The sequence below is a fragment of the Sapajus apella genome, unplaced genomic scaffold (genome assembly GCF_009761245.1).
Source record: "Sapajus apella isolate SASKATOON/1434 unplaced genomic scaffold, GSC_monkey_1.0 scaffold2, whole genome shotgun sequence".
In the NCBI taxonomy this organism is placed as follows: domain Eukaryota; kingdom Metazoa; phylum Chordata; class Mammalia; order Primates; family Cebidae; genus Sapajus; species Sapajus apella.
This window is the reverse complement of record NW_022436942.1, coordinates 23,317,745-23,329,933: the sequence shown is the minus strand read 5'-3', so window position 1 is coordinate 23,329,933 and position 12,189 is coordinate 23,317,745. Positions and strand designations below refer to the sequence as shown.

Here is a 12,189-nt window from a genome sequence, read left to right as displayed (position 1 = left end):
GGGTAACATGAATGAAACTCCGTCTCAAAAAAAAAAAAAAAGAAGCTTACAGTCTAGTTTCGGAGATAAGACCTAAACACTAAGATTTTTTATGGTTCCTTCTATCTGTAAAATTCTATGATTCTCGGTGGCTCACGCCTGTAATCCCAGCACTTTAGGAGGCCGAGGCGGGTGGATCACGAGGTCAAGAGATCAAGACCATCCTGGTCAACATGGTGAAACCCCGTCTCTACTAAAAATACAAAAAATTAGCTGGGCATGGTGGCGCATGCCTGTAATCCCAGCTACTCAGGAGGCTGAGGCAGGAGAATTGCCTGAACCCAGGAGGCGGAGGCTGCGGTGAGCCGAGATCGCGCCATTGCACTCCAGCCTGGGTAACAAGAGCGAAACTCCGTTTCAAAAAAAAAAAAAATTCTATGATTCTTACTCAGATCCTCAGCTCTGAATTGTTTATAAACCTAGTGAAAGCAGGCTCCAGATCTCACATTGTTATGTACAGACTGACTAGGGACAAATTCCAGCCCTTCTGTTGGTTATCTTTGTGACCTTGGACAAGTCACTTAGCCTCCTTGCGTGGCTTCCCTCATCTGTAAAATAGGGATGATAAGAGTTTGAAGCAAGGCTCTTGGCAGGGTTAAATGAAGTAGCAAACAGCATGTACACCTAGGATGGTGGGTGCATGAAATAGAAGCTCAATGATTGTAACGTTCCTTTCTTGTCCAGAGCAGAGCTCCAAGCTCTCTGCATGTCTAAGATGTTTAAGATTTGTGAATGTAAGACAGCATGAGTGAACAATTAATGACAGCCATGTGCAAACTATGGGTAGGAGCTGTGGAATGTTAGACCAAAAAAGTGACCCTTTCCTCTTAATTCTGCCACCCCACCCAAGGGCCCCTTTCTACCTTTCCCCAGTGCCCACCCTCACCATCTCCCCCTCCCCTGGCCCCTTACATTATAAGCATCCATAATGAGCTGTACCACATTGCTGGAGTCCTCACTCAGCTCCCCCACTGCAGACTTAGGAATCAGCTTACTCAGCTCCTGAGTTACAGGGAATTAAGGGAAATGGTAGGTCACAGCTCTAAGAAAATGGGCTCCTGGGGGTCTGGAAGGAGGGCATATGGGGGGCGGAGAATGGATCTTTGGGGAAACTGAGAAAGGGTGAGGTGGGGCTGGGGATCTGACACATAGACAGCTCTCACCTCGTAGACAGGCAGTGCGGTACTGGTGACAGCAAAGATGGGCTGGATGTTTGCTGCAGAGAGGGCCTGGGCTACCTGACCCACAGAGGGGTAGTCCTGGGGCAGGAAGCAGGGACAAGGTGAGTGCCACAGGTCTCCCCCACAACATGCAAGGTGCCCTCAGCCCAGGGAACCCAGGAACCAAGGTCCCACCAGCTGGAGGAGCCCTGGAGGCCTGCTAAGGAATAGAAAGGAGGTAGGCAATGGAGTGACAAAGGTGTCCTGTCTCGGCAGCTGAAAGGAGGAACTGCTGGGGTGGATGGCAGGGTGGTTACCGGTGAGGACTATTGAGGCTGGAAGTAGGAGTCCTGGAAGGAAAGAGGTGTGGCTCAGATGGGGAGAGGCAGGGTGATTGTGGAGACTCACAAACTCTGTGCTGCGACTGTAGAGGCCATTGCTGTCCAAGTGGCAGTGCCCATCACTGGGCATGAAAATGCCACCCAGCTTCCCATCCCCAGCTGTGTGGAATGTGTCATCTGAAGTGAACACCAGCAGCCGGGACACGTTTCTCCAGCCAATCTGCTCCTGGGGTACAGTGCGGGTGGTAGGCTGTGCAGCTGGCCATGGCCCTTGAGCCACCCCAGCCAGCTCTGTGAGGCAAGGATGTGGCTAGCCTCACTCTGAGTCAGCTTGTCCATCTCCTTACCTCCAGTACCTTGCCTCTCCCTGCTCTCCCCAGCCCCCCAAACAAGGCTGCTGCTAGTGGAAGCTTGCTTGTGAATTAGAAAATCATGCCTCCTCCTCAAGATATTTTACTCCAACCCACCAGGTAATTATTAAAATATGTATACAAACTACAGCAACTATGGTATGAATGGCACCCCCTAGAATTGTGCACTACACAACCATAGGGGCAGTCCTATTCCCAAACAGAACTCCAGGCTCAGCTCCCCGCCCCACCTCCTCACCTGGCAGAGTGCAGCCTGCAGAATGGCATCAAAGCCACCTTCGGGTGAGTCCAGATTGCCAGACACGCTCTGGCGCCCCACCTCCCGCTCAAAGGCTTGCGCGTCCCCTGTCAGGGACAGCACATGGTGAAAGCTGAAAGGTGACTGGCAGCGCTCCAGCCGGGTGGGGCAGGGGTGGCGCAGCTTTGAGGGCACTGTGCTCACAAAGGGCAGCACTGTTTTGTCCACGAAGGAACCAAAACCTGGGAGAGGAGAGGAATGAAAACTGTACCAGAAGTCACAGGGCAGCAGAGGACTCATGAGAGTGCTTGATGGCAAGTGGGGTGGGGAAGACGGTCATGGAAGAGGTGATGAGAGAGGGTGCACCTAGGGGTCAGGGACCTGGTAACTGGCAATCAAAGTGGTCAGACCACCAGCTCAGGAAAGTGGTGGACAGAGGACACTAAGAGAAGGACACAACTCCCGGGACAAACGGGAGCTTCCTGAAGGTCAAAGGAGGCTCAGGCATAGGATGTGATAGCGGCATAAGGCAAAGGAGGGAAATCTGCATAGAGAATTGGCCCAGAATGTGGAACCAGGGACAGTGACAACTAGGCCTTGTCCAAGGGACACTCGCATCAGGGCAGGTTCCAGGTTGGTAGGTCCAGGGCAGCTGTCCAGGCCCAGAGAGGGCCTGAACACGGTTTCTCCAGACGCTGGGTCTCAGCTAGACCTGTAAAACGAAGACTCCTACTGGACAGTCTTTTGAGTCCACTCCAGCTCCAACCTAGAAGATGGGTGTCTTTGGGGAGAGATGCAGGAACAAACCTGTGGCCTGGCTAGATCTGTCAACAACTGGGAGGGCAAGTCGGGGCCCTTGTGAGTTGAGGATGTTGGCAGAGGCTAAGGCAGTGGTTGACAGGCAAGGGCTAACAGGGCGGGAGGCAGCGCTTGGCTCACCAATGCGCACAGAATGGGTGACCTCCTGCAGCCGGACCAGCAGAGCGTGCCCGAGCTGGCGCACGCGTTCCAGGTCGTCCTTCATGGAGTAGCTCAGATCCATAAGGTAGTATAGGTCCACGGGGTATCCCTCAGCACGGAGGAAGCGGACCTGGAGCTGCTGGGGCTCCCCTGGGGAGCGGGCGCGGGTCAGCAGAGAGCATTGGAACCCCAGCCTAGACCTCTGGCCTGGCCCCGCCGGCCCTAACTCACCAGGCCGCAGCGTGACCCGGACCCGCTGCGGCGCCAGCTGGGTGGCACCCTCTCCGCGGGTGCCCTGGCTGAGCGGCTGGTCCTGCAGCACCTCCTGCCGGCCCCGCGGCTCCTCCAGCTCCTCTGGCGGGCAGCCGCGAGCCAGCAGCTCCTCTCGCCCGGCGCAGCGCCGCTCCTCCGCCTCCCCCGACGCTGTGAAGTTCTGCTCAGCAAGAAAAGTCTTGTCGGGACCGCGTCCTGCACAGGCCCTCCGCCCCGCTCCCTGAACCACCCTGCAAGCCCCTGATTCCCTCCCCTCCTCTTCCCTACACAGCTACCCTTGAACTCCGGTCTTTTTTGTTGTTGTTTGTCTTGTTTTTGAGACAAAGTCTCACTCTGTCGCCCAGGCTGGAGTGCAGTGGTGCGACCTCCACTCACTGCAACCTCCACCTCCTGGAGTCAAGTGATTCTCGTGCCTCAGCCTCCCAGTAGCTGGGACAACAGGTGTGCGCCACCTCACACCCAGCTACTTTTTGTATTTTTAGTAGAGACGAGGTTTCTCCTTGTTGGCCAGGCTGGTCTCGAACTCTTGACCTCAAGTGATCTACCCGCCTCAGCCTCCCAAAGTGCTAGGATTACAGGCGTGAACCACCACACTTGGCTTTTTTTTTTTCCATTTTTTTCTGCTATAAAGACAGGGTATTGCTTTGTTGCCCAGGCTGGTTTTGAAATCCTGGGCTCAAGCAATCCTCCTGCCTCAGCCTCCCAAAGTGCTGGGACTGCAGGCATGAGCCACCACCAGTGGAACTCTGGTCCTTTCTTCTTTGTCAGAGCCCCACTTCCTATAACAGTCCCCTACCCCTCCCCTTATCTCAACTCCCCCTTGCCCCAGCCACCTACCCCTCTGCTCCCCAATAGAGCCACAGACTTCCTGTTGAGATCTTAGAGACTTCACTACCACAAAAAAATGGGGGCCTTGCCTCCTAGGCCAACCTCCCCAGCAAGCTCACACCAAAATGGGAAGGGGGTCAGACTAAGACCCACAGCTCCTTGGAAGAGGAAGGAGGTGCCCCCCCTCAATATGTCTGGGACTGGTTGGGAAGCCACAGGGGAAGGAAATGGTTAGAGCGGCTTCTCAGCTGGCTCTGGGTGTCAGCTCCTAGCCTGGGGACTGGAGAAGCCAGACACAGACTGGATTATTTCAAGAGCTCCAGCTTCCCAGCTCCAGCCTGGCACCTCTGCCTCTCTGCCTCGTGCAGACTCAGCGTCTACCCTTCTTTGTCCTCTCAGACTCACTGTATGCCTTTCTCCTGGGTCCTCTAAACATCTATAGCCCTGTCTCCGCGTGAGTTTGCCCTCATCTCTTATCTGGGCTCCCACACTGATCTAACCCTCCACCTTCCTCTCAGAGAGGCAGACCTGCCCCCATCCCAGCTCAGGCACCCCTCCTGCTCTGCGGCTCCATGAGCTCTGTCTCTTCAAAGCATAAACAAACAACAGCCTTGTTTGAGGAGCCAGGGAGACGCCTGCTCCCTAGCATCCTTCTTGGCCATTTAGGTAGCTGAAGCCTTCCCAGTCCCCCTCAAGCCCATAGGCTTCCACCCATCCCCTTTCTACTTGCCTAGTCATAGGCTGCTACACACCCAGGAACAGAATGCCCCCACCCCAAACACAGACTTAGAAATCTAACCACACACTTTCTGTTATGGACTGAACTCTGCACGCCTACCCCACCCCACCCCCACCCCCATCCTGTATTGAAGCCCTAACCCTCCATGTGATGGTGTTTGGAGATGGAGCCTTTGTGAGACACCTAGGCTTAGATGAGGTCCTAAGGGTGGAACCCTCTTGATGGAATTGGTGCCCTTACAAGAAGAGAGGCAGCTTCTTGTTCCCACTCCCACCCACCTACCCCCTCCCCACTATGTGAGGACAGACCGAGAAGGTAGCCAGTCTGCAAGCCAAGAGAAGAGCCCTAACTGGGGAATCAAATCAGCCAGCAATTAGATCTTGGACTTCCCAGCCTCCAACATTAAGAGAAATAAATTCTTGTTGCTTAAACCACCCAGCCTATGGTATTTTGTTATGGCAGCCTACACTGGCTAATACCGTTCTCACATATTTACCTGCACAACAGCTTCCTTTCCCTATACACAGGCATGAATTCCCACAAGCACATACTTTCTCCCAATTCATGGTCACAGATTCTCTCCATATATACACAAGTACATGGATACAGATATAACCTTATGTACACAGGAAACTTCCACGCACACACGTATATCCACACACAGGAGTCCTATGTGAACAAACTCAGTCACACGTGAGACTGTAACGTGTACCTAGAAAATCATACATGTGCCCACACAATCACACACATATATCCAGGCTGCACATACACATACACATGGTTCAAGGGCCATAGGACCATCTTTACCAGTTGTTTGCACCACGCACAGCTGGGGTGCGAGAGGATGCACTTCTGGCAGGAGGGGGCTGGCTGGCAGGACCCCAGCAAGGACAGGTGAGGGTTCCCCCATTCTGTAGCTTCCCCTGTGGATGGGATCTTGGCATCCAACTCACTCTCACCTCTGCTCAGGACCAGCAGCAAAACAACAACCATTGGCAAAGCCACCATGGCCTGTAATAGGAAATAAAGGAGGACATGTGGGCCCTCAGGGAGGACCCTCAAACTCTCAGTCCTCTGAACTTAGCTTGTGGTTATCACTCTCAAAACTCTACCCCAAGTCTTTATCTCCCCTCATAGTTTCACTTCCCCTGTGGATTCAGCAGTTTCTTCAAAATGCAAAATGATGGGAAGGGGCAGGTACCAGGCAAAGGTAGGGGCCTCCTGACATGATGGCTCACACCTGTAATCCTAGCACATTAGGAAGCTGAGGCAGGTGGATCACCTGACCTCAGGGGTTCTACTTGGCCAATATGGTGAAACCCTGTCTCAAGAATACAAAAATTAGGGCCAGGTGTGGTGGCTCACACCTGTAATTACAGCACTTTGGGAGGCCGAGGGGGGTGGATCACCTGAGGTCAGGAGTTCCAGACCAGCCTGGCCAACATAGTGAAATCTCATCTCTACTAAAAATACAAAAAATAGCTTGATGTGGTGGCAGATACCTATAATCCCAGCTACTCGAGAGGCTGAAGTGGGAGAATCGCTTGAACCCGGGAGGTGGAGGTTGCAGTGAGCCAAAATCATGCCATTGCACTCCAGCCTGGGCAACAAAAGCGAAACTCCATCTAAAAAAAAATACAAAAATTAGATGGGCGTGGTGGCATGCACCTGTAATCCTAGCTACTCGGGAAGCTGAGGCAAGAGAATCGCTTGAACCTGGGAGGCGGAGGTTGGAGTGAGCCAAGATCACACCACCCCACTCCAGCCTTGGTGACAGAGCAAGACTCCGTCTCAAAAAAAAAATGTAGGGGCTTCAGAGACACTGTCCTTCCTGTGTGCAGACTTCATGTGGCCAGGGTGGGCAAAATGGCCTACTAAAGGGTCTGAGGACTGGGCCTGGAGGCACTAAAGTCCGCACCCAGGTCTATTTACCAAGATTCCAAGCCGTAGTGGTAGTAGAACCAAACAGGAAAGGGACCGGATTCTGGTCCTGCTGCAGTCACTCACTGGCTGTGTGGCAAGTCAGACCTTCTCTCTGGGCTTTAGTTTCCACATCTGTAAGGTGGGGGAGTTGGATAAATTATCTGACATACTTTGTGGTTTTCACAATCTTGGATTCTAAATGAGAGAAGAGGGTCAGTGAGCGGGAATTAGGAAAAAGAAAGCTGGAACAGATGAGGGTGAGTGCGTGACAAAGTCAAGGGAGAATAGTTCTACTTTGTTGACATGGTAGCATCAGGAATGAAGATGAGACCACAAGAACTCTCTGCAGATTAAGAGGAGAAAGAAGGCCAGCGTGGGCAAAAAAATTGTCTCTTTTCTGTACTTTTGAAGAAGATAATCTAGATTGAAGAAATAACCTGGAGGCAGAGTAACTTCTCAAGTGACCTTTAGGAAAGCCAACCAAATTCCTGACTTTAAAAAATGTATTAATTTTTTTAAATAAGCAGGTAATTTGTTTACCATGCTTCAAAAGTCAAAAAGTTAAATCCCATTGACGCTTTTTATTGCAGAAATGGAAAAGCTGATTCTAAAATTTATATGGAATTGCATGGAACCCCAAATAGCCAAAATAATCTTGTAAAAAACTTACTGCAGATCTGCAGTAATTAAGACAGTGTTGACCGGGCGCGGTGGCTCACGCCTGTAATCTCAGCACTTTGGGAGGCTGAGGGAGGTGGAGCACTAGGTCAAGAGATGAGACCATCCTGGCCAACATTGTGAAACCCCGTCTCTACAAAAAAATTAGCCAGATGTGGTGGCACATGCCTGTAATCCCAACTACTTGGGAGGCTGAGACAGGAGAATCACTTGAACTCAGGAGGCGGAGGTTGCAGTGAGCCAAGAATGAGCCATTGCACTCCAGCCTGGGCAACAAGAGTGAAACTACCTCAAAAAAAAGACAGTGTTGGCTGGTCGCAGTGGCTCATGCCTGTAATCCCAGTGCTGGTGGGAAGACAGCTTGAACCCAGTAGTTTGAGGCTGCAGTGAACTATGATCATGTCACTGTACTCTGCCATGGGCAACAGAGTAAAACCCTGTCTCTTAAAAAAGAAAAAAAAAGACTGGGCCTGTGGCTCACGACTGTAATCCCAGCACTTTGGGAGGCCAAGGCAGGTGGATCACTTGAGGTCAGGAGTTTGACACCAACCTGGGCAACATGGTAAAACCTCATCTTTACTAAAAATATAAAACGTAGCTAGGCATGGTGGCGAATGCCTGTAGTCCCAGCTACTTGGAAAGCTGAGGCACGAGAATCGCTTGAACCCAGGAGGCAGAGGCTACAGTGAGCCAAGATCAGGCCACTGCAGTCCAGCCTGGGGGACAGAGCAAGACCCTGTCTCATAAAAAAAAAAAAGAAAAGAAAAAGGAAAAGGAAAACAAAACCACAATGAGATACCACTTCATATCTACTAGAATGACTATGATCAAAAACTGAAAAATAACAAGTGTTGTTGAGAACATGGAGAAATTGGGATTGTTACACATTACCAAGTAAGGAATATAAAATAGTACAATCCCTGTGGAAAACAATTTTTCTCATTTTTATAGTTTGGTTCCTCAATTGAGCATGGGATTACCCTATAATCTGGCAATTCTACTCTTAGGTATACACACAAAAGAATTGAAAACAGGTGTTCAAACAAAACTGGTACAGAAATCTTTACAGCAGCACTATTCACCATAGCTAAAAGACGGAAAGAACCCAAATGTCCATCAACTGATGAATGGATAAGGAAAGGTAGTATATCCACACAGCAGAAAGTTATTTGGCCATAAAAAGCAATGAAGTACTGATACATACATGCCACAACATGGATGAACCTTCATAAATGTTCAGTGAACAAAACCATTCATGAAAGATCACATATTGTATGATTCCACTTGTAGAACATATCCAAACTAGAAAAATCCGCAGAGACAGAAGGTAGATTAATGGTTACCCACTGCTGGGGGAAGGGAAAATGGAGAGTGGCTGCTTAATGGGTAGTTTTATTTTGGGGTGATAAATGAGTTCTGGAATTAGTGAATTTACTTAATGCCACTGAATTGTACACTTAAAAGTGGTAAAAATGTATAAAACGTATACATTTTGTGTTGCTACCATTTTAAAAATCAATAAACTCAAAAAGTTAAGATGATGAGAAATCTCCTACCCCATACGCCATACCCAGTTTCCACACCTACCCTAAATAAATATCATTTATTACTATCTTTGTTTGTTCCTTTTGTTTTGTTTCGTTTTGTTTTTTTGAGGTGGAGTCTCACTCTGCTGCCCCAGCTGGAGTGCACTGCCGCAGTCTCAGGTCACTACAACCTCCGCCTCATGGGTTCAAGTGAGTCTTGTGCCTCAGCCCCCCAAGTAGCTGGGATTACGGATGTGTGCCACCACACCCAGATAATTTTTGTGTTTTTTTTTTTTTAATTTTTGTGTTTTTAGTAGAGAGAGTTTCGCTGTGTTGGCCAGGCTGGTCTTGAATTCCTGGCCTCAAGTGATCCGCCCACCTCAGCGTCCAAAACTGCTGGAATTACAGGTGAGAGCCACTGCGCCCAGCCTGTCTTTGTTTCTTACAAACTTTCTAGAGATTTTGTGCATATACAAATTAACATGCATATGCTTTTTAAATGGTAGACTCAAATGCCATGATTCTTTAAATGGTAGAAAACACAGTTTTTCACCTTTTTTCTTTAAACTACTTTTCCTGGAAATCTTTCTACTTGAGAAAGTTAAAAATGTCCCTGTTCTTTTTTTTTTTTTTTTTTTTTTTTGGAGATGGAGTGTCACTGTTGTTGTCCAGGCTGGAGTGCAATAGCTCGATCCTGGCTCACCGCAACCTCCGCCTCCTGGGTTCAAATGATTCTCCTGCCTCAGCTTCCCAAGTAGCTAGGATTACAGGCATGCACCACCACACCCCAATAATTTTGTATTTTTAGTGGAGATGGGGTTTCTCCATGTTGGTCAGGCTGGTCTTGAACTCCCAACCTCAGGTGATCCACCTGCCTCAGCCTCCCAAAGTGCTGTGATTACAGGCGTGAGCCACTGTGCCTGGCCTTAAATTGTTTCTAGTTCACTATAACAAATGATGCTGAAAAGAAAAGTTGTATATTTATTTATTTATTTATTTATTCATTTGAATGTTAAGGTCTTGCTCTGTCACCCAGGCTCTAGTGTACTGGTGCAATCATGGCTCACTGCTGCCTTGACCTCCCAGGCTCAACTGATCCTCCCACCTCAGCCTCCTAAGTAGCTGGTATTACAGGTGCATGCTACCATGCCTGGCTAATTATTTTTGTATTATTTTGCAGAAATGGGGTTTCCCCATGTTGCCCAGGCTGGTCTAGAACTCCTAAGCTCAAGCCACCCACCCACCTTGGCCTCCCAAAGTACCATGATTACAGGCATGAGCCACCACGCCCAGCCAAATGTCATGTATTCATTATTTCACACATGTGCAACTGAATCTGTAGGATAAATTCCTGAAAGATATGTAGGATAAATAGATAGATATCACTTGTAATATTGCTGTGTATTTCATCTACATCCTCATGCTAAGAAAAAAAAAAATATATATATATATATATATGGATATTGCCAACATAAGCTCCTCAGGGCTTGTACTGGTCCACATTCCCATCAGCAGTGTATGAGAAAGGCCAACTAACTCCTTGTCATAAACCATTTGCATCTTCTTCAGGCTGGGCCCAGAGTCAGGTCCAGAAACTCTGCACAGAGTGTGTGGAAGGGGTGGGGTGCTGAGTCGTTGAACATCCTGGTCCTGCTCCCCACCACCTGTGACCTCAGGCGCCATATATAACGGAGCCTCCACCCCTTGGGGAAAGGCTGGCCCCAGCTCAGCCTCAGTGTAACCTCAGCCCTGCTTGCTGTGTGTGCCTGTGGTCATGGAGGCTGGAGATGCTGCAACCCAAAACCGGGTTTTGACTCATGTCTCATAAGTGGAGCCCCTGCTGCCACACAGGTTTTTCAGAGACTTCAAGCCCACTCATCTCCCCTTAAAGGGGGCCCTGGGATTCCCTGGATGGCCCTTTACTACCTTTCTCCCCAATTATCCTCTCCTCTTCCCTCCTTGGAAGTACATGTTCTGCCACCTATTTCTCTGTCTGCTTCTGTGTCTCTCTCTGACTCCTTTCAATTCAAAACTTCTATTGCATCTCTCTGCTGCTTTTCTCTGCTCCACTTCTTCATAGGCTGTTTTACTTCCTTTTCCCCTCTGTTCCTAACTATAGAATGGCAGAATCTTCTACTCCATCCCCCCTTTTTACAAATGGAAACCTAAATTCCATGAGGCCAGGGTCACCCAGATAACTAGGGGCAGGGCAAGGCAGGGCAGGACAGGGTAGGGCAGGGACTGAGGCAGGCCAGACCTCTGCTGTGCTCCTTTCCTCCCTCCAACCCAGGCACCGTCTCCATCAATAGTTGTGCTCTCTCTCCACTAGCCCTGATGGGCTCTAATCCCATGTCTCTTTCCTTAGGCGTATTCTCCAGTCTTCCCTTCCCTTCCTGGGACCAAGTGATTATTTCCATTTTTCTGGACTCCATTCTGACTCCAATACACACCCTGTGGCCCCCCTCAGCAGCTGAGAAACAGAGCCTCTTCTCAGCCCATCCATACTGCCCAAGTTAATCAGAACCCTGGGCTGCCCACTGGGAGACACAAGGAGGGAACAGAACTGAGCTGCTGGGCCACAGTGCCCCAGGAGAGTGGAGTCTGTGGCCAACATGCTGATTGGGAAGAAGTCTGAGCTGAAGACAGAGCATTAGGCACCAGGGATGGCAGCTGGGGGTAATGATGGGCGAACCCTACTTCAATATAATCCTTGGCACATGGCAGGCACTCAAATGACAGCACTCATATACATCCCCACCTCCTCTCCCTCTTGCCAGCCCCACTCTTGGGAAACTGATGCAAGAGAGATTGGGCTTTGGGAGAGGTGGGGCTAGGGGACTGTGAAACCAGAGGAGGGAGCCAGCTCAGAGGATCTTAGGAATGTAGAAAGGAGTTCAGAGCTTTTCTCAAGTCTGGACAGGACCCTCCATATCCAGATCAAAGCCCTCTTCCCAAGAGGTTGGGACCAGGTAGGCCTGGGCGGAAGGGCTGGTGCCCTGGTACTCACAGGTGCGTGCAGAGCAGCCCTTCCTCTGGTGACAGCAGCAGCCTTTGTGTACTGATCTGGGAGACTGCAGAGGAGGAAGTGACACTCCCCGGGGTGGGGAAGATTT

General features: G+C 49.9%; 1 protein-coding gene across 5 annotated transcripts in view; it reads right to left on the bottom strand.

Moving 5' to 3' along the window:
• Positions 1-12,189, bottom strand: part of ITGB7 (integrin subunit beta 7) — a 20,816-nt gene extending 8,627 nt beyond the window's left edge. For 2 of the 5 annotated variants that reach the window (XM_032292716.1, XM_032292707.1), the window contains exons 1-8: positions 12,084-12,185; positions 5,757-5,960; positions 3,341-3,542; positions 3,089-3,259; positions 2,150-2,391; positions 1,608-1,766; positions 1,203-1,298; positions 952-1,041 (exon numbers count right to left, since the gene is read on the bottom strand). In XM_032292716.1, the coding sequence (XP_032148607.1) occupies positions 952-1,041; positions 1,203-1,298; positions 1,608-1,766; positions 2,150-2,391; positions 3,089-3,259; positions 3,341-3,542; positions 5,757-5,957 (1,161 nt within the window). In that variant the 5' untranslated portion in view covers positions 5,958-5,960; positions 12,084-12,185. Of the gene's footprint in view, positions 1-951; positions 1,042-1,202; positions 1,299-1,607; positions 1,767-2,149; positions 2,392-3,088; positions 3,260-3,340; positions 3,543-5,756; positions 5,961-6,451; positions 6,492-6,881; positions 7,005-12,083 lie in introns of those variants that run through there. The other 3 variants (XM_032292729.1, XM_032292736.1, XM_032292722.1) reach the window with 3 other exon arrangements.